Consider the following 23,075-nt stretch of genomic DNA (forward strand, 5'->3'; position numbering starts at 1 on the left):
GTTTTTTGACCTTCCTTATCTGCAGCCTGCCCAAACTTCTGAAATGACTGCGTTGTTTCTTCTGTGATTTGGTTCCGTACTTCCCAGCTATTCCTAACCAGAGCTGTGCCCACCCTTACTACTACCCTGTTGTGATAAACCTCCACTGCCTGTCTAACTTTACACGCCGTGTTTGAAAAATAACAGTTAGGAGTTGATTGGTTGATACTTTATCTCACTCCAAGGCAGGGCCGTAACTAGACTTTTTGGTGCCCTGTGCAAGAGAGAGCATTGCGCCCCCATTTTTTTAAATAGAGACATAAAATAGTGCACCTGAAAAAGGGCCATGGCTTCATGGGGAAGGGCCAGGTAAGAGATAGAGGAGGCCAGGAGATGCTGGGAATAAAAGAAGAGGAAGCTACAAGTGAGAATGATAATAAACAGGGAAATTGACAGGCCCAAACAGCGCCCCCTGCCCTGCGGTGCCCTGTGTTCGATGGTACAGGTCGCACTACCCTAGTTACAGCCTTGCTCCAAGGCTTAGTACATATCCCACATAGATCAATACGTTCTGGCGGCATCTGAGTACATGTTGGCATGACTCGGTCTACGGGAAATGCAGTTGTTATACTGTAGGTGAAATGCTCTCAAACATGTTTTGAAGTCTTCACGGAGGTAGCTCTGTAACAATAGGGGAGTATTCAATTAGCAGTTAGGGCCTTGGCCAACAACACTGCAGATTTATCCTTCCTCCCCATTGTGGTAAATCTGTGATGTTGGGTTATCGGAATTAGTGGTGATGAGCGCAGTCGCACAACATGACCAAACATTGCTGCTAATTGGAAACCACTAACCTAAGCAGCTAGTGAAAATGTGAATTCCCATCTGAGCCAAGAACTGCCCAATCCAAAATGTGCAGAGATCTACAAGCTAAAGATAGTGACTGCTGGCAACTTTATGACGCATATCATTCCTTCTCTACAGCAACAATGTAAATACAATTATATGTATTTAACATTGCGGCTCCAATAATTACCTAAGAAAAATACACTCTAAGCGCACGCTATATAATTGATTACCAAACAATTAATGCACTGCATGAGATTCAGATCTGTTTGACTCTGCAGTGGGAACCTTTATGTGTGACAGCATTGTAAGTCAGTAGGCTTTGTGTTGGTAAACTATGGTGTAATAGGATTATCCTTTCCAGATGGTTTTACATAAAATAGTGAGTAACCCAATACAATTTCCCTGACATCAGACTCATATTGTCAAACTCTAGAAGGCTCATTTAGGTGCCTGTGAATTTTTTAAGCTATCCGACAAAAAAAAAAAGCTTAACTCATTGTTGTCTTCAAACAAACATTGCGATACAGAAGGAAATAAAAACTAACATTTGTATCACATTGACATCATTTTATAATTATTATTTACATGAAAGAAATAGAAGTTAGATTTTTTTTCTATGCTTTTGCAGAGTGGAACAATATCTGTAATACTGATCTCAACTTCAAACTAGAAAAAAAATCTAAATTGTTGCTACTCAGTGATAATGTAATTTGCACAGACATGATCACCAGACACTGTGAGGAGCACTCCTAAAACTCTACTGGGGTAATATAATAGGTTCCGAGGTTACAAAACCGGTGTGTTTCCAGCAAGTTCGCCGCTAAGTTTTGAGCAGCAATTACTTATAAGGCATTGCCGCTAAATTAGCAGCGAACTCGCCAAAAACACACTGGTTCCGTATCACAGGAATAATTTTAAAATGCAATGTAATATATTCTATTCACAATATAACAAATTGAAAAGCAAAAACTATCTATCTGGAAAACCCCAATTCAAACATTCTGGATAACAAAAATCTCACACATATAGGAGTCTATTCATTATCAATTAATTTCTACAAAAGCAAGTGAAAATTAACATTTATTACCTGCTTTTGCAGAAATTTAGTTTTTCGGCCTTTCATCATAAAGGTAACGCAGGAGATATCACACTTTCTCTCCCAATGTGGCCCGCTGTCCCAATACACTATTATGGGGACCTAAAGTCATCAAGCTCCAAAAATATAATATTTTCGAAGCTTGACTGCGGGAGATTTCACCATTTTTAGACGGCGTTTGCTCCCGCAACCGGAGCCCTCCGGTTGCGGATCCCGGTTTCGGATCCCTCCGCCCCTGTCTGGCTTCTTCCACCGGACGCCGGGGTTTTTGTGTACCTATGTGATTGCAGGCGCACTAGCACTTCTGAGTCAGACTCGGCAGTGCTAAGTTCCACTTTTCCAAAAGGAGCAGTGAAAACATTCAGGGTGACAAATGATTTTCAGATCAGCTGTCTCCGCGCCGGAGCAATGATGAATTGCTCGGGCACTCGCCGCAAGTAGGAATGTTAATTAATGGGGTCTGCCTGGATCCCGATAATTAACATAATGAATAGACCCCATAAGATATTGTAGTGCCAGGGGTGTATCTAGGGGTCCAAGCGCCCTGGCAAAATAATCGACTAGCGCTCCCCTCAGATATATTACATTATTCCTAAAAAAATATAATGTATAAAGTTTCATATAGCCCACAAGGGAAAATAGTGCCTTCATATTGCTGGTAATAAATAACATACGACAGCAAAGGTAAGATTTTTTTTTGGCAAGCAGTTGTGTGGGGTTGGGTACCTGATGCCAGGGTAGGAATCCTGGCAGTCATAAGCCTGACGCGCGCATCCCATCAGGGTTAGGGTACTCTAACCCCACCCTTAAACCTAACCCTTCCTCCCCACAGCCTAAACCTAACCTCCCCCTGCAGCCTGGGCCCAACCCTCCCCATAGTGCTTAACCCTAACCCAACACTTACCATCGGGATGCTGGCAGTTGGTATGCTGGTGCCGGGATTCTGACTGGTGTCGGGATTCTGGCACCAGCATCCCGACAGCCGGGATTTAAACTACACCCCTTTGTATGGGGATACTGGAAATTACACACTGCGCAGGGCTTGGGAGTCACGGCGGTGCGTGCGATCATGGTGTTCAGCGATTACTGCTCAGTCATTTCACATCTTCTATTCTGGGATCAACATAATCACTGTTGATCCCGTGTATCCATCTCCAATAAGTAAATAAACCTTCCATCCAATAAAGCTTATAATTAGCATTAATATTTAAGAAATGACCATTCACCCCATCTTAAATTAATACACATTTCCAAGATGCTACTATTATATTATTAAATATCCCTCATCATTAAATAAATAGTTGCCACCCACTGTTAAATGATTTACCCCACCACATCAATAAATTAATAGTCCAGCCCCCACCCCATTACATAAATTATTAACCATCACCACACTAATAGCCAACCCACAAAATAATAATAAAATTAATAGCTCACTCCCCTTCCTATTACATTATATGGTTCACCCCCACTATACGAATAAATTATTATAACAGCCCCATTACATTAATAGGCTCCCCTTTCCATCATCTCCTCCACCCTTACTTATTTTTTTTTATCTTGTTTGAGCTTTACAGTGACAGCTGCAGCCTCCACAGAAATCCGGGGGCGGAATCTTCATAGAGATCCAGGGGCGGGGTCACTCTGTGTGGCTGCGTGTGAGGGGAGGAGCAGCAGCGTGCCGGCGTCTGTCCTACTCTATGACACACAGCTAAGGACGACTGGCTGCTGCAATAAATGATTGACTTCCTCCATTTCAAATTTATTCTCTCTTCCTACAGTGCTGCCCTGTCTCTCTCCAAACAAACATATTTCAAGAACCTCATCTCCTCCCAGTCCTCAAACCCCGGGTCTCTTTGCTACTTTCAACTCCCTACTCTGCCCTTCCCCTCCTCGCCTTCCCTCCTCGCTCTCTGCCCTCGACTTTGCCACCTACTTTACATCTAAAATTGACTCCATACGTGAGGACATCATATCCCATCAGACCCTCAGCACTCCTCCCCCTCCTTGCCCTTACCACCCCTCCCCTCCTGTCTCACCAACTGTGACATCCTTCTCCCCTTCTTCTGGAGAGGAAGTCATGGCCCTCATCCGGTCCTCCCCTCCTTCCACCTCCCCTCTTGACCCTATCCCTTCCCATCTCCTCTCCCACCTGTCTCCTTCTGCCTGTTCCCATCTGGCTCACCTCCTTAATCTCTCCCTATCATCTGGCACTGTCCCTTCTGCATTCAAACATGCTCTTGTCTCCCCCATTCTTAAAAAACCTACCCTTGATCCTAACATACTTTCCAACTATCGACCCATCTCTCTTCTCCCTTTTGCTTCCAAACTCCTTGAGCGTATTATCTACAACCGCCTTACCACCTTTCTTTCCTCCCACTCCCTCCTTGACTCATTTCAATCTGGCTTCCAATCTCTCCACTCCACTGAAACTGCCCTCACGAAAGTCAGCAACGACCTCCTCGCTGCCAAATCCAAGGACCACTACTCTCTGCTCATTCTCCTTGACCTCTCTGCTGCATTTGACACTGTAGACCACCCTCTCCTCCTGCAAATCCTTTACTCTCTCGGTTAACGTGATACTGCCCTCTCCTGGCTTTCCTCCTACCTGTCTGATCGTTCCTTCACTGTGTCCTCTCATGACTCCTCTTCCCCTCCACTTCCACTAACAGTAGGAGTTCCCCAAGGTTCTGTTCTTGGACCTCTCCTTTTCTCCCTATATACATAACTCCTTTGACCTCCAATATCATCTCTATGCAGATGATACTCAAATTTACCTTTCCACCCCTGAGCTCTCCCCCTCGCTCCTTACCCGTATCTCGAACTGTCTCTCTGCTGTCTCTTCGTGGATGTCCCAGCGCTTTCTTAAACTTAACATGTCTAAGACTGAGCTGATCATCTTCCCACCCTCTTCCACTACATCACTTTCCACAATTTCATTATCTATTGATGGCACAACTATCTCCTCTAGCCCCAAAGTGCGCTGTCTTGGAGTTATCCTAGACTCCTCCCTCTCCTTTAAACCGCACATTCAGCACCTCTCGCAGTCCTGCCGTTTTCACCTAAAAAATATCTCCAGGATTAGACCCTTCCTCACCCAGGATGCCACTAAAACCCTCATCCACTCACTGGTCATATCCAGATTGGACTACTGTAACCTTCTCCTAGCTGACCTCCCAGTCTCTCACCTCTCTCCACTACAATCTGTTCTCAATGCTGCTGCTCGGCTCATCTTCCTCTCCAGACGTTCTACATCTGCTTCCCCTCTCCTTCAAGCCCAACACTGGCTCCCCTTCCCCTTCAGATGCCAATTCAAGGTTCTTACATTTGCCTACAAAGCCCTCACCAAATCCTCTCCCACATACATTTCTGATCTTCTCTCCCTTCACACTCCCGCCCGCCCACTTCGCTCAACTAATGCATGCCGCCTCTCTTGCCAACTGATTACTTCCTCCCACTCCCGCATCCGAGATTTTGCCCGTGCTACTCCCTACCTTTGGAATGCACTTCCTCTGCCTATCAGACTCTCCACCTCTCTACAAATCTTCAAATGGGCTCTCAAGACCCACTACTTCATCAAGGCCTTTCAGCTCACATCCTAACCCACCTCATGCTCTTTCCTCACTATCTTCCCCTTCTGTGTCACGCCTGTCTGTCTGCCCCTTCCCTTAGAATGTAAGCTCTCACGAGCAGGGACCTCTTCCCTCATGTGCTTCTCTTTACATTTTCTTCTACTCCTTACTCCCCACAAGGGCACCTACCATGTGTCTGCCAACTCCCTGCTGCTAATTGTGAGTGCTTTAATCACTATTTCAGCAATGTATATAAGTCGTGTCCTTGTTCTGCTCTGTAATGTACTGTAAGTTACTTGTTTCTTGTTCACCTATTAGTTCTATGTACTATGTAAGGCACTGCAGAACACTTGTGGCACCATATAAATAAAGGATAATAATAATAATAATAATTGACCTTTGATGTGTGGCAGCCGGTGCTACTGTCATTAAACTCCGTGAGCCGCAGCTGCCACTATTGTCAAAAAGTCAACAGATGGGTATGCACTATGAGAGCGGGAAGTCATGCACAGTCAGTCAGGAGTGTATCTACTCCCTGTCTGTGGGTGGCACCGCTGGGTGGCGCCCCCCCTCGGCCGGCGCCCCTGGTGAGTGCCATCCTGGCCAATGGGTAGATATGCCCCTGTGTAGTGCCAAGGACTCCAGGGTTCGGACAAATACGGTTTTCTAACATGATATCCCTGCTCATAGACCTCTCTGGTAATACCTCTATACTTTTCCACTATGCTTATAAACTTATATGGTCGCTTATTACTTTGTCGTATATATATTATTATATAATAACATAATTACATTAATTTAATTTGTTAAGATGGTTTATAGTGGGTCAGTTTCAGCACAGTAGTGCTGTTCCATACCACATTTTACATTTCTTTAAGCTTGAAACATAGGTGACAATATCTTTGTAATATATGGATTTATTCAACTAAAATAACTGCATGTGTGCCAAAAATATTAAGATGAAGTTGGCATGGAATTTTTATTGGCCCAGGAGGAAAAGGATGTTGGCTGGTGAAACAGCCTGTTTCTGTGATCATTAGCAATATGGAAACATGCCATGCCACTTATGAGATATTCACCGTCCCACTCAACCAGAGCCAGCCCTGGGCATAGGCCATAACGGGGAATGTCTAGGGCACCAAAGAGGCAGTACGGGTGTGGTATGATGGGGAGTTCTCATTTAGTCAAAGTTCAATGAGGTTGTATTTGTGCATATACGGCCTATGCAGACCAGGTCTTAAACGAAAATAAACCTTTCTGGAGGTATATTTTTTGACAAAGTATAAGGCAGATGAAAGTACATACTGATGATGATGATGACTAGAAGCAAACCAGGTGCATATCTCAAGATGCATACTGCTCTACATATTGGCAAATATACACATTTTTTTCTTGGCATGTTCCTTTGGAGTAATGTACCCCCAATTTATTCCAGATCTGCATCTGTTCTTTACATACGAGCTGCATCTATGTGCATACCTCCTAACCATCCCGATTGTAGTGGGGCAGTCTCGCTTTTTGGGCACTGTCCCGCTGTCCCACCCACGGGCCGCAGTGTCCCGCGGGCAACGAGAGGTGAATACTGAACAGATGCCGTGCGCATATGTATGTACGGCATCTAAACAGTACTTGGGATAAACCTGGAGGCAGCCCAGCTGCCTGAGGAGCATAGGTATGCCCCCAGAGTGATGGAAACGGGCATGCCAAGATGCCACACCCCGGAAGGGTAGGCAGATCTCCTGCAACCCGCCCACTTCCTAGCAAACTGGGCAGGATGGGGAGATTTTACGAGGTATTAGCGGGTCTGTGGGGAGAGGCGGGGCTAAAATGACGCAAATTGCATAATTTAGCCCCACCCTTCCATGCGGACCAGCAAAACGTGACTTTTTCCTGTGAAGGGATGGGACCTAATGATGTATACAGTCCAGCCCCTCCCCCCGGATCTGTCAGCAGCAGCTCCTCTCCAGGCAGGAGAGGACTTTTGTAAAGTAGGTAAGTTTGCACATAAGTGAACCTAAGGATGACATGTAAGCACAAATTACTTCATTTAATATTGTTTTCTGAATTTCCCAAAGAAACTTTTGGCTTAGGGGTGGCGTGAAAGAAATGCTTATACACTAGGATGCCGTGACTTAAGAAAGTTTGAGAACCACTGCTATAGAGTTATTTGGCTGTGGCTGAACCATTAAATCCATTTTTATGCTATGGCTTTAGCATGCTGGTTAGATATGGCGAAAAAATTATCTGCTACAGCTAGAGCTCTAAACATGACTATAAATCATTGTTCAGCCACATGTGTCTCCGTAATACATATTGTATCTGATTATTCAATTACTTGTTTTTAAAAATACTTGTCAGCCATGTAACTCAAAGCTCTGCTCCTTCTACTACTCTCTACTGTTGTTTAATTTTCCTTTGTCAACAATACAATTACCCAACATAGCAGGGCCGAAACTAGGATATCCGTCACCCGGTGCAAGGCAGCAATTTTGCGCCCCCTCCCTTCCTGTACCTGGATTTTGTCCTTGCTCCTCCATAAGGCAGTGCACTACTCAGACGTCCCTGGTATAGTAACTTACATTATTCCACACACCATAATGCCCATTACACATTATGCCACACACTGTAATGCCTATTACCAAAGTGCCACTTACATATTTACCCGACTCCATTTTATATCCCACAGTAAGGCTTCTAATTACTTTAAAATTACCTGCTCGTTGCCAGGGGGTTTATGCTAGTTGCCAGGGGTTACATGCTCGTTGCCATGGGGTTTCATGCTCGTAGCCATGGGGGTTTCATGCTCGTTGTCAGGGGATTTATGCTCATTGCCAGGGGGTTACATGCTCGTTGCCATGGGGTTACATGCTCGTTGCCATGGGGTTACATGCTCGTTGCCATGGGGTTACATGCTCGTTGCCATGAGGTTTTATGCTCGTTGCCAGGGGTTTTCATGCTCGTTGCCAAGGGATTTATGCTCGTTACCAGGGGTGCCATGCTCGTTGCCAGGGGTTTCATGCTCGTTGTCAGGGGTTACATGCTCGTTTCCAGAGGGGTTTATGCTCGTTTCCAGGGGGGTTTATGCTCGTTTCCAGGGGGGTTTGCTCGCTGCCAGGGGGGTTTGCTCGCTGCCGGGGGATTTCACGGGAGAAGATGCAGCTTTCAGCATCTTCTCCCGGCAGCGCCAGCGTTCCCGGCACTTCCGGGAACGCTGTGTGCATTGCGCTCTGCTAACAGACACTAGAGGTCCAGTAGGACCTCTAGCATCTACCTCTTACTTGGCGGCAGCTAGTCCGCATGTAATCTGCTGAAAACGGCCATCCAAAAATGGCCGCCGCCAAGGAGGAGACAAACACTAGAGGTCCAGTAAGGACCTCTAGCATGTGTCTCCTCTTTGGCGGCGGCCATTTTCGGATTGCCGCCAGATGGCTGTCAGCTTTTTTCACCCCCCCCCCCCGCAATCCCCACCCGGTGCACGTGCACCTCTAGCCCCCCTAGTTGCAGCCCTGAACATAGTACAACTACAACAATCAATATAAAATGTGCAGGCTAAATAATATTAGTAAATAATATACATGGACTTGAATTTGTTTTGCTTTTACTTTCCATTTTTAGATTTATATACAAAAAATAAAATCATGCTGTCTATAAGCGAATTTAGTTTCTCCTTCCTCTGTACTAAAAGCTCCCTAATTGTCTAGTAGGCGATGTATTTTCTCTTGCATTGTAATATAGAACACCTTTCACCTAAGTCATGTCACGCAAGGAGAACCAATGTTTATTTAAAAAATTATCAAATGCAAAATTGCAAATGGCAAAAAAACAACAAGTAATTCAGTAGAAACTGGGGAAAAATCTTACCTGCCCCAAAGGCAAAGAAAAAGCTCTTTTCTGGAAACCGTTCCAACAGATCTTTTACTCTCTTCCCCATGCGCTCGTTTCTTTTGTAGATCAGTTCTTGGCGGAAATAGGTATCAATCTCCCGCGCGGTTACCCGTTCATGCGGAGGCAATGTTGTATTAATAAAATTAGGCACCTGAGCAAAGAGATTTATGAGTTGAATATTACAATATGTAATGTTAATTTGCTAATTATAAAAAATAGTGATAGAACTATAGAAACAGACTGATTTATTGCTGTGGTGTATACGAGTGAAATTCACGTTCAAATAGTAGTGAGCATTTACTAGGTCTTGATGACAACTTCTGCAAATACTTATTTAATTGTAATTGCCCCTAACACGCCATTCTCTCTGCCGTCCAACTAAAAAACAAACAAGTGTGAATCTAATATTTATTCTTTTATTATTATATCATATTCTTAAGTAAACCTCTCAATCATTGCATTATATCTGCACAGAAATGCTATATAAAGCATGTAGATAGGTACTAAGCTAGTCTGATGAATTGTGAACCCATGTATCCATGTTGGGTATCAACCATGCCTAAAGGTGGTGGTGTATTGTTTGGGGGTACACACTGAGTAGAGCAATATATTACTATCACAGGACATCTGAACCCTGTTTCTGCTTAGACATGGCTGCGGTGTGGCCTGTCTGCAAATGCACTTTTTTTCAAAAAGCTATTGTTGAATAGCTTAAGGCCATGCAATGGGGAAGGATGTGAGAGAATAATAATGTGTTAATGTGTTACACAGCTTATTTATATATAGTCACAAAGGGTGTTTTCTTCCAGAACTGAAGCAAGTGGAAAGGGGGAGTAATTTGGTGATAAATTAAGGCAAAAGCTAATAAATATTCTCTGAAAGGTTTCACCAAAACTGCTGGTTAATTGGGAAAAAGTGGTGGTATTGTATGCACTCCAGTATAGGGCCAAATGTAATAGGGTGAGAGTATAGAAAATGTGAGAGTTTAGCAGTAAGCTCTCTTACATTGGTCGAGTTGTTTTTTCAAAATGGGAAAACATCTGGATGAGAGTTTAAATCGTGAGAGTTTTTTTAGTCTGAAAAATATGCCAGTTTCCATGTTCTCGGACTCTATTACATTGGCTGTGTTTCAAAAGTGTGAGAAAACTCTCACATTTTCTAAACTCTCACCCTATTACATTTGGCCAATAGACTATGGAGTACTTTTCCCATAGTCTTTCAGCAAATTTACCACCACTTTCCAGTTTTGGTGAAAATACTATAGGAAGGGCAGGGGCATTCTAAGGGGTCTATTTACTAAGGAGACAACGTGAAAAGCGATAAGGTACCAGCCAATCAGCTCCTAACTGCCATCTGACAGGCTGTGTTTGAAAAATGACAGTTGGGAGCTGATTGGCTGGCACCTTATCACTTTTCACTCTCCTAATACTGCTTAGTAAATAGACCCCTAAGACTGGAGGGGCCCCATGAGCCAGTGCCCATGGGCTCCCTTCACCTGAAAAAAAAAACTGGCATTGGCACATGCGCAAAGAATGTGAGAGAATCTAGCACCTTGGAAATATAGTGCCAGTGCTATATTTGTGGTGATTACTTTGAAAATAAACTAGAACCTTCACCATTAGACTCCAAATAGAGTAAAACAGTTAATTTGGGCTGTGGCCTGATGATGTCGCTGAAGTCCCCAGGCCCCCATTCTGCTCAGAAAACAGCAGAGAGGAGGACTCTTTTGGCCCAGTGGGGTTGCCTTGGAATGGGAAGGAAGTGTCAGGCCTCTCTCCCCTTGCCTCTAGGGTTGGATTGTGTCACAAAATTCGTGTCATGTGAATAGTGAATTCAGAAGATACTGCTCCTGGAATGACAATGTATATTTACAAATAGTCACTGTGAGTGAACTAAAAAGCTTTCTAGAGTTTTTCACCTTTTAAGTGAGGTCAAGTCATACATGGCCCATTCACATTTTTATAGACCCTTACCTCTGGGCATAATTGAAATCAATTAATTCATTGAACAATACCATAGTGTCCAGGGAAGTCTTATTATGATTTCATGCATACTTGTCTTTGTTTTGTGAATATCTCCTGGCATTGCATTAAACAATAACATTTTAGTTAAATGAATATTAATAACAAAATGAGCTAACATACTTGTGAAGGATCTTGATTAAATATTATAGAGTTCAGGTCTCCACAGTTGTAATGTTTAATGAGGTCCTCCGTTGTGTATGGAGCTTGGAGATTGCCTGCCCGAAGGCTCTCCTGTTGCAAGAGGGTCTGGTTTAAGGCAAATATAACCTGTAACAATAAATTAGGTTAAGAAGCAATATATTAAATGATGGGGAAAGTTTAACTTTTTCTATGAATACTGTATTGATCAATGAACTGTGTTAATATACAACGTTTTTGTTCTTTATATAGGGTACTGTGATGCTCAGCAATGTCCTTCTTCTCGATATCATGCTTTCTGAAGAGAAATTACTGTGGAGGGATTGCCCACAGCAAACACAAGTTTTGCTGGTGAGGCCAATGGTGGCAGCTAAGGACGCACCAATCGGAATTACAGCGTTTATTTTAAAGTTGTTGTTATTTTTTTGTGGTCATCAGTGATATTGTATCAAGACTTCTGTGGCTATCTGTACCCTCATTATACAGCTGGACAACGCTAGTCTGTCATGTGACCATGCCTTTGTGCACCAACATGTTTATATAAAATACAGTCTGCAAATAATTATATTTTTTGGAAGCATTACTTTCCTGAGATATGTCAGCATTGTCTGTCCAAAGCAAATTACAAGTTCAAATAAAATTAGAAAGAAGACTCTCTACAGACTAAACAACATTCTATTAGATTACTCTTCCGTGAAAAATTCCTGTTTTGCAAAACCAAAAGCACTGAGCATAGATTTCCAAACCATAATCTAATAACCTGATTGACTTGACAAGCAAAGTTGAGAATGGAAAAACAGAGAAGATAGCGCAATTGATTGAACAGATGTGAGTGTTTTGTTGTGAAGGTCTAGAAGCTGGCGGGGTGGCGATTGGCTAATTTACGTTGCATAATACTATAAGCCTTTCAAATGCAGATTTCTTCTTTGATCCCATATGAATAAAAGAGCCAAGCAGGGGGTCTTTTGTCTTAAAAAAAGAATCTGATGTCTGAGGCACCCTTGTTCTTCTCCCACCCCTTCAGCTAATATAGGCTTCACTAACTGTCTTTACAGAGGGAACATGACAGCTGCAGAAATACAACCAGAGAGGACCCAATATTGTTTTGCACCGAGGTTCCAATACATTTGTACATTTCCTTCTGAATGGTCACGCAAACAAAAACACTGGCACATCGAAATGTTTTCGTACTTCAGCAACTGGAAGAAATTGTTTGATTTCCCTTTTTTAAATGTATTAAATATTTACCCAAGCATGACAGATTTCCAGTAGATGTTTTTGGATATTTATATATTTTAGTTTTAGTCACAATACTGCAGAACAACCATTTCAAACAAAAATATGACATTTATCATATTCTATCTGTTCATCGATCGATCGATTGATCAGTATAATATGATAAATGTCATATTTTTGTTTTAAATACTTATCTGTGTGAGTAAAACCGCAAATCATACTCCTGGTATGTCTGGATACTCCTGAATTTCAGGGAGTTCTTCTTGCTGATTCCCAGGAGAGCAGGGAACACCATGATCACTGTGAGTCCTTGTTAATATTCCATTAATCACAGCTCTAAGCTCAGTGGTATGAGATTTTTGTGAAAAATGAAAAAGCTGAGTTGGAAAGTCTATACCGTTGGCCAGGACATCACAACATGAGTTGCCCGCACCAAATATATTCAATTATTATTTTTCGCATTGCAAAGCAAAATGTCTTGATTGTCAAATTGTAATTTGTTATCCACTGTGTCATTATCATAAGAACCTGAAGACATTAATAGAGTTATGAAGCTCAAGGTAATTGGTCAAACATCAACTGATCTCTTTTTTTTTATATAACCTGTTGCTGCCAACATCATATCTTTTTGAATGGTACAGACAAGGTTATTTGTATGTACTTTAGTCCTCAGGACCTGTTGGACTTGTTTAGCAATAAATTGCATTCCTCCACCGTTATTCGCAAGCTATCAAAACAGCCATTTAATTGAATAATTCTATAGATTACAGTCTTTTTCCAACTTTGAACAACCAGAGTGTAATGCTTAATACAGTCACTTGTCCTTCTGGGTTGTACAATGACATCACACTCACCTGTCAAATACTTGGGACAGTAAACATGGTGCAATCTTTGGACACTTTGATAATTTACTAAACTGACCACACAAATTGCACTGTTTTAGCCTATTTGGCTCTACAAAGAATAAACTACCACCCTCCTCCTAAATCTCTACTTACCTCTACGTCCTTAACCTGTTCTTCTCCAACTGTTCACCCCACCCATAAGTATGTAAGCTTTCACGAACAGGGCACTCTTTCGTCTTGTTCTTCCCTTAGCACCATCCATGGCACCTGTGCTCCTTATCTTTTGTCTCCAACTTCGAGATGCTTCAAGGGTAAAAATGTGGTCAAACCCCGGGGCATGGTTGCGGTGGGTAACACCATCTTTCTGATTCCAATCGGATCCCTCCCAGCACCCACCGTGGCATGCGGGTCCTTCTGTGCATTCGCAGAAGGACACCGGAGGGGCTTCTGGGTCATAGACCCAGAAGTCCCTCCACTGCAAAGGGACGCTCTTACCAACAAAGTGGTCCTTTGCGGGGATGCAACGACGGCTTGCATGCGATGATCGGCAGAATGCATCGTGAGTGTACTGTATGTTGAGTGTCCTACTGTCTGTTGAATGTACTGTTTGTTGAGTGTACTGTATGTTGAGTGTAGTTTATTTGTACTGTATGTGGAAAAGTTGAACACAGCAACCAATCAGCTTCTAACTCATTTATCTAGTCTATGAAATGAGTTAGATGCCGATTGGTTGCTATGAGCAATACCTCCACTTTATTTATCTTAAAGGTTTAATATATCTCCCTGAATGCTAAACTGTGTCCCCTCTCTGCGACTTAATACCGATTCTATAAGATAGTAAGTTGCCATTCCCTCACGAAAATCAGGATGCATCAATGAGAAAAATGCGGTCAAACCCCGAAAATGTGGGTTTGACCACATTTCTCATATGCAGCAAGCCCTGGAGGGCATAGGGTTGCGGTGGGTAATGCCATCTTTCTGAGCTTCTATCGGGAATGAGCTGAGAGAGGGATCCAATCGGATCCCTCCCAGCACCCACCGCGACACGCCCGTCTTTCTGCGCATGCGCAGAAGGACACCGGAGGGGCTTCTGGGTCATAGACCCGGAAGTCCCTCCATCGCAAGGGGCCACTCTTACCGACAGAGCGATCCTCTGCGGTGATCGTCATGCATACCGCTGTTACCAACGCCGGCATGCATGTAATGACTGGCGGAATGCATCGCATCGTGAGTGCGATGCTTCATGCATCCCGCCCACTGTATCCTCGCCCTACCTAGTCTGTCCTTTTATTTTAGTATGTTGTTAATATGTCAATTTACATTGTATTTTACTTATGATATGCTAAGTTACATTATTACCATCTATACTCCTTGTACAGTGCTGCAGAAACTTAATAATACAACATAACAATAATACTTACTGTATGCTCTAAAATACTTACTGTGTGCTCTCATACAGGCCTCTATACCATATATTATAGATCTGATAGCGACAAGTGCTATACAAATAAGCTGCTACCTATATTTACTTTTTTACGCAGATGCCTATGTTTCATATCAACACTGATTGGATGTGCAGTAACATACTACACTATTTTAGGTGCTTCTCTTATTTATTTATTTATATATTTATTTATATTTATATAGATGCTCCCTGTAGATGGCTGTCATATTATGAAATTTTAAATGTTCTGTATTTATATTAAGGTTTGTTCTTCTATGTTAAGGTTTGTACTAATACTGTACACACAGGATGCCTGATTCAGCAGTGAAGGAAATGGCGATTACGGACGCAGATCGAGCGATTGTTTGCCACTGTGCATACGTATAACAAGCACAGTGCGCATGCGTAGCGATTACGGATGCACGGAGGAATCATCGCAAAGTGAGTGACGGGTTGTCCGCGTTTGGGGCTGGTGATGGGGGGAAGGCATGGTAGGAAGAATGCAGGTGCGTCTGTCCGTTTGTACGCCGTTTCATGGGCGTGCATAAATTAGCCACTGCGATTGCCTACGCAGCATGAGAGCTCTCTGCATGCGTGGAGACTTGCATTGTTTTCAACTGGTCAGACTTGTTGTAAATGCTGCGTGACTGACAGATGTGCGCTGACGGTACCAATGTTTATGCAGAAGAGCAAGGAAGAATATGAGAAAGCTATGCTGGCTGTGCTTTGGCAGGTATTAGCATATTTTCGCAGCTGCGTTCCGTGTGAAATCGCAGCTGCTATCACATTAGAGTCTGCTGTTGAATCAGGCCCAGAGGTACATATTCACTAAACTACCACCACAAACCTTACCATTTCCCATAACCTAGCATTTATCTAATGTTCCTGTGCTAAATATGGTGATATTTAAACAAAGTTGAGAATCCCACTTTACTAAGATAACATCCATAAATCCTCACATATGAAAGCTCCCACTTTATCATAATTTTATTGCTTTCATTAGTTTTCACCTTGGAAAGGAAAACGAGCGCCAATTTTCTGTGTTTACTTGGCTGACATTTACTTATTATGTTGTTTGTTTGCCAAATAATTAATAGTCTCAGAACTGTAGACTGTCCAAGGAAATTCTGCAGAAACACAAAAGGACCATGCTTTACATGTAATGCCAAAAATCACAGACTGTACAAATCTGGCTTGCACAATAGATACCAAGCTGTAATCCAAAACATTTTTATTTGATTATATCATTTATTTATTTATGCCATATAATTTGTGATTATAAGCTATTACAGGGAACTGTTTTTAGGAGAAAATGTTTAATTTCATGGCATATTCTACTTTGCAACATACTTGCCTACTAAAATCACTAAAATCATTAGTGAGCGGGGACGGACTGTCACGTCATTAGACCCAATCGCGTCATTTTAGCTCCGCCCCCTCCCTACGGACAAGAAATTTCCGTCAATTATCTCCCTATCCTACCCTCTTCACTAGGAAGTGGGAGGGGTGCGGGAGAACCACCACTCCTCCAGGGGTGCAGGGGGCTACCCGAAGAATCATGTACCTCCTGCACCTTTGGAGAGAGTAGGCAGGTATGCTTTGCAATCATAAGTTTGATAAAAGACATTCACTGCAGAATGGACGTAAATAAGTCACATGGTGTCTTGGACCCAATTCCCTGCACATTCAGACAGCAAGAAGGGCAGGCAGTGTACTTTGGGCCTGATTCAGCACGGATCACAATCGCGATCACAGCTGCGTAATCACACGCAATGAAGCTGCAAAAAATATGGTAATGTCTGCCGGTATACAATCGGGAAACCGGGTGCCTTAATACCGGCAGCACGCTTCCCGACTGTCATATCCCGGCGAGGGATGAAATGCCTGGCGTCTAGATGTAGACGCCTGACATTTCCCCCCCGGGTTTAGGCCACCCGGGGGGGACTTAGGGTTAGGCACCCCCCCCCCCGGGAGGGTTAGGCTAGGGGGAGGGGGGGTTAGGGTTAGGCACTCAGAGGGGGGATTAGGGTTAGGCACTTGGGGGGGAGGTTATGGTTAGGTACCCATAAGGCGTGTTAGGGTTAGGGGGTTAGGTTAGAGAATACTTACCTATCCATGATCGGGATTTCCAGTGCTGTCGGGCTTCCGCTGCCGGGAACTCTGCTGATGTCAGCCAGGCGCTGCCGGGAATCGAACGGCGGTACTTCATACCGATTCCAAGTCTGCCACCGCTCAGCCAGCATAGAGATGCCCACTGCTGCTTTCTCACATCTGTAATACCTTCCAGTCCTGCATATATATCGGTAATATCGAAACACATCGGCCCCTCACGCACTATTACAGCAAGCCTGACCAGTCGCAGAAACTGCAAGTCTCGTCGCACGCAGTATGTACTCAAGCTCTTAGTGGCTAATGTATGCACGCCCATGCAACAGCCTTCAAACAGACAGGTACGCCTGCATTTCTGCAACCACTCCCCCTTCACTACCTCCAAACGCTCATAGCCTGTCACTCACTCTGCGATGGTTTCCTGTCTGCGTGCGAATCACAGTGCGATCGCTGCAACAATCGACCGATCTGCGATCCGTGCTGAATCAAGCCCTTTGTCAATTGAACAACTGCATAGTTGAATGTAGCTGAATGGAGTCAAAGATTGCTTCTAGTTTAGTGGAAATAGGGCAGAAGTTTGGTGCTTCACCTCTGTGCTGCGCACTTCTGTGCCGCGGGCCGTAACAAAGGAGGGTACCTGGATAGTTGTATATTTTGTGTGTTTAGCAATTGTTTCTTTAACAATAAAATATAAGCCATAAACCAATGTGTTATTTTTGGTGTCCGTGTATAAACACTAAGCTTGGTGGTGGTATTATCTGCTAGGGGGCACCAACAAAAATCTTGCCTAGGGAATCAAATTACTTATGGCCGGCTCTGGGTGGAGACAAGAGAAATTAACTAGTCCAGGTTGCCATCAGAAATTGTAAGGCACAGTACAAATGAAACAGGCAGAGTCCTTGTCCATTTTACCCTCTCCTTTTCCTCACTCCTTTTGCCAATATGGGCACTTTTGTAATACTGATTTCACTGCACTGAAAATGCATGGTATTCCCAGTAACCAGTTTAGAGTCTGGGAGAAATACACCCCATAAATTAAATCTATATAGGTTATACACCGATCTGCCATAACGTTAAAACCACCTGCCTAATATTGTGTAGGTCCTCCTTGTGCCACCAAAACAACTCTGATATATCGAGGCTCCACAAGATCTCTGAAGGTGTCCTGTGGTATCTGGCACCAAGACGTTAGCAGCAGATTCTTTAAGTCCTGTAAGTTGTGATTTGGGGCCTCCATGGCTCGGACTTGTTTTTCCAGCACATCCCACAGATGCTTGGTCGGATTGAGATCTGGGGAGTTTGGAGGCCAAGTCAACACCTTGAAATCTTTGTCATGTTCCTTAAATTTTGCAGAGTGCATAATTCTACTGAAAGAGGACACACTGCCATGAAAGGGTGTACTTGGGGTCTGGTTCGGCAAGGATCGCAACTGTGATTACGCAATCGGCTGATTGTTGCGTTCTGCGCATGCGTATGCATCGCAGTGCGTGAAGACTCCACTGCGATCGGGACTGCAATTACAGTAACTACGCAGACCCATCGCAGAGTGATTGACAGGAAGTACTGTTTGGGGGTGGTGACAGGGGGGTGGTCGGCGAAACGAAGACGTGCCAGTGCGTTTTAACGCCGTTGCATGGGCGTACTCACTGCACTTTCTGAGTAAGGTCAAAGCTTGTGCAAGTGTGCGGTTGACTGCGATGGTATTCAATGTTACCGATGGTTTTGCAGTCTTGCTAAACATTATGGATGTGTGTAAGGTAAGGTTGGGGTCCAATGGCATAGCGATCGCAATGGATTAGCATATCAGCGCAGTGAGACTGCGTGCGTAATCGCTATTGCATTCGCAGTTGCGATCCGTAATAAATCAGGCCCTTGGCCTGCAACAATGATAAGGTAGGTGGTTCGTGTCAAAGTAACATTGACATGAATGCGAGGACCCAAAGTTTCCCAGCAGAATATTGTTCAAAACATCACACTGCCTCTGCTGGCTTGCCTTCTTCCCATAGTGCATCCTGGTGCCATCTTTTCCCCAGGTAAACGACGTACACGCGCCCGGCCATCCACATGATGTAAAAGAAAACATGATTGATCAGACTAGGCCCCCTTCTTCCATTGCTCCATGGTCCAGGTCTGATGCTCACATGCCCATTGTAAGTGCTTTCGGCGGTGGACACGAGTCAGCATGGGCACTCTGACCGGTCTGCGGCTATGCAGAAAACTGCGATGCACTGTGTGTTTTCACACTTTTCTATCTCAGCTAATATTAACTGTTCAGCAATTTGTGCTACAGTAGCTCTTCTGTGGGATCGGACGAACACGCTAACCTTCACTCCCCAAGTGCATCAGTGTGCCTTGGGTGCCCATGACCCTGTCGCCAGTTCATCAGTTGTCCTTCCTTGGACCACTTTTGGTAGGTACTAACCATTGCAAACTGGGAACACCCCAAAAGACCTGCCATTTTGGAGATGCTCTTACCCAGTCATCTAGCCGTCACAATTTGGCCCTTAAAGTCTCTCAGATCCTTACACGTGTCCATTTTTTTCTGCTTCCAACACATCAACTTCAAGAACTGAGTGTTCACTTGCCGCCTAATATATCTCACTCCTTGACAGGTGCCATTGTAGCAAGATAATCAATGTTATTCACTTCATCTGTCAATGTTTCTAATGTTATGGCTGAACGGTGTAAATTGTTAATAAAAATGAGTGACTGCAGCAACTATCACGTCAGCGCAATTGCAATGAAGTCAGAACACATGATCAAGAAACATGGAAGAACAGACTGCATTGCCGCGTACACCCTCAAAGTTTTACTATGGGCCCCAGCCAAAGTATGAGGTCCACAGAGCTAAACTTTAATTTATCTCTGTAACTTTTCTATTATTATTATTATTATTATTATTATTAGTGCTATTTTTCAACAAGAACAAGCAGGAATTCAGTTCCTGAACCTCTCATTAACTATGACATAATGTTCTGGGCCAAAATGTATTGTCCAAACGATTAGTTTTATATTAAAGGCCCTTTTGAGTGTCTTCACTTCTAAATACTATATATGTATGTATAAATATATATATTGCATATATAAGTAAGGATGCAGTTAAAATGCAGACGGATGGGGATTCCGCATTAGGGGGAGAGTTACGCACTAAGGGGGGAGGATTCAGTTTAGGGTGCAGGGAGGGGGAGGTTAGGGTAAGGCACCGAGGAGGGAGGGTTAAGGTTACGGTAGGGAGAGGGTGAAGGTTAGGATATCAACCAACAAAGGCCCTGATTCAGAGCCGGACGCTCTGACCAGAGCGCTCGCTCTGAATCAGGGCCCACCTCCATAACTATGGAGCGTCCTCCTGGACGCTCGTATAGCTGTGGGTCACCACCCACAGCCTATACGAGCGTGCAGGATGATGGTCGCGATGGTCTTGACCATCGCGACCATCGCCAGTGCGAGCAGAAGCCTGCGGTTGAGTTTCTCAACCGCAAGGCCAGGAGTGATTTTGGCTCTATCAGAGCCAAAATCACTCCCACTGACATCACTAGTGATGTCAGTGGGGCCGGCTTCTGACGGTAGGCGTTCTCTTGGGAACGCCTCCGTCTGGCAGGCACGCCCCCGGCACGCCCACCAAAGGGGGCATGCTGTCCATCAACATCGACAGCACGCCCCCTTTGATCAGACACAACGAGCGAAGGAAAGTCCTTCGCTAGTCGCGTCTCGCGCATGCGCACGACGGAGCTCCCTCTGTCGTGCGCAAGCGCAGTGCACACCATCGACCCACTTGCGAGCGGACAGCTGCTCGCGAGTGGGTCTGAATCAGGCCCAAAGTGTCTTTATTCTAACCCTGTCTGGATGCCGCCGTCGGGTTTCTGACCGCCGGGATCCCGAACCCCAGCATCCCGTACCCATCCCTATAAGTATATATAATATATTTATAATTGTTTTTCTATAGCTCCACCCCCAGTATCTCCAGCCACAGTTCCTGAACCTATTTTTCAGAAAAATAGCCCTGATTATTATTATTATATCAGGAGCTCCTGAGGAGCTTGTCTTACTCCACTAGAATGTGTAACTGAATAGCCAGCCAACACAGCTATGGTATTATATTTATTTCAGTACATCTTTTTTCAATGCAATACGATGTATTTTCCTCATACATTAATTTTCAATACCTGATTTTACCATTGATTGTGGTTGTCCTTTAAGGTGGGGGGTACAGGTCTGCACTTCTATTGCTGGCTCACTTGGTGTGTGGGATTGAGTGCTTCTGGTCGCGAACCGCGGGCACTGATGATCCCTCTTGTGAACTGCTTCTTAAGTTGGGTACACGCTTACCGATGTGTGTACCCAGTGATGCGACGTCCAACAAGCCCAAAAAACGGGTGGCCGGTACCCATTACACGATCCAATGGCCGACCAACCGATATGTCGGTCACCGGCTCCATCCACCTGCCTAGTATTGGCAGCTGGGTTGTTCCAGTGGCCCTACATGCAGGCCGATGGAACGACCACGATGAACGACCTGCGGGACCGCGCATGGTCTGATATAGTGGGTACACTTTTGCCGATGTGGACAATATGTCGGCCTGATCTGCTGTAAAAAGCTGTTTGCTGCCGGGATCATCAGCATGCTGCGGGCCATCCCTTACTGACACTCACAGAGTGATCAGCAGCAGAGACAGGGGTCTATTTACTAAGCAGTGTTAGGAGACAGTGAAAAGTGATAAGAAAGTGATAAGGTGCCAACCAATCAGCTCCCAACTGTCATTTTTCAAACACAGCCTGTGATATGACAGTTGGGAGCCAATGTGCATGCGGCAGCAGAGAGTGGGAAATCACTCGCTCCGGGGCTCGCAACAAAACGGGGCGGCTGTCGATGTTGATCGACAGCTCGCCCCGTTTTGTAGGCGCTGTACAAACGGAGGCGTCCCCTGCCGTTTGTGATGTCAGTAGTGGACTTCATGCTCTATTAGAGCAGGAAGTCCACTTGGCTTTGCGAGTGTTGAGACTGTACCACAAGGGTCTCCTCGCAATGCCGATGGTCGTGATAATCGTGACCATCGCCAGACCGCTCGCACAAGCTGTGGGTGGTCACCCACAGCTGTGCGAGCGGCCTGGAGGCTGGAATTTTTTTAAAAAGGGCCTCTGAATCAGGCCCTCTATTTCTGTGAAAGATCTGTTTATATACAATATGGTATCATCCTTATACTAAGTAAAAAAGGAACTCATATGGCTTACTCTATATATCTATGTACTACCTCTGGTTTCAAATAACTGTTGTGTGTGGGCTGCAGTAGGGACATGGCGCTATGAGATACTCTGCAGGACTCCCCTTCCCCCTCTCTCCCCTGACGCACTGCAGCTGAAGGAGCCGTTGACGGTTGGGGCAGAGGAAGAATTTAAACCTGCTCCCGGCCAGAGTGGGAGGGATCCGGGCACTGGCCAAGGATATAAATAAGAGGGCATTACTGACCGTGGGCAGTTTTGAGGTGGGCGCTGACGAATGGGGCCCAGCTGCTGGGAGTCCCAATGACAGCGCAGGTGTGTGAACAGCAGTTCTGTGGGGCGGAACTGTAGGCAGACACAGGCTGAGCTGGGAGACAAGCTCAGGCCTTTCTGTGGGCTGAAAGAAGGCGGATCTGAGGCGTGGCTCCCTGAGTGAGGCAGAGCAGCAGCCACTATATGGGTGGAGTGAAGCCTGGCGACCAGCCTTCCCTTTGTGTCATACAGCAGCCAGTTGCGGGTCCGGGTGGAGCCACAGCTGAATGATAGCAGCCGGAGGCAGACCCAGGGCAGTGGCTTTGTGAGAGGCGTCAGATCCTGGACTCAGACAGAACTGAGGAGAGGGGCCTGCCTTGCAGTGACTGACAAACAGAAGCTGTCACTGCTGTGATGATGACTCGTTGC

General features: G+C 44.7%; 1 protein-coding gene across 1 annotated transcript in view; it reads right to left on the reverse strand.

The window, feature by feature from the left end:
• The window catches only part of TRABD2A (TraB domain containing 2A), a 116,203-nt gene that overhangs the window by 28,299 nt on the left and 64,829 nt on the right, over positions 1 to 23,075 (reverse strand). Inside the window, exons 3-4 of the mRNA XM_088478512.1 lie at positions 11,526 to 11,672; positions 9,358 to 9,532 (exon numbers count right to left, since the gene is read on the reverse strand). Of these exons, the coding sequence (XP_088334638.1) occupies positions 9,358 to 9,532; positions 11,526 to 11,672 (322 nt within the window). The remainder of the gene's footprint in view (positions 1 to 9,357; positions 9,533 to 11,525; positions 11,673 to 23,075) is intronic.

Source organism: Taudactylus pleione, unplaced genomic scaffold (assembly GCF_031769625.1).
Source record: "Taudactylus pleione unplaced genomic scaffold, aTauple2 ptg000214l, whole genome shotgun sequence".
In the NCBI taxonomy this organism is placed as follows: Eukaryota; Metazoa; Chordata; class Amphibia; order Anura; family Myobatrachidae; genus Taudactylus; species Taudactylus pleione.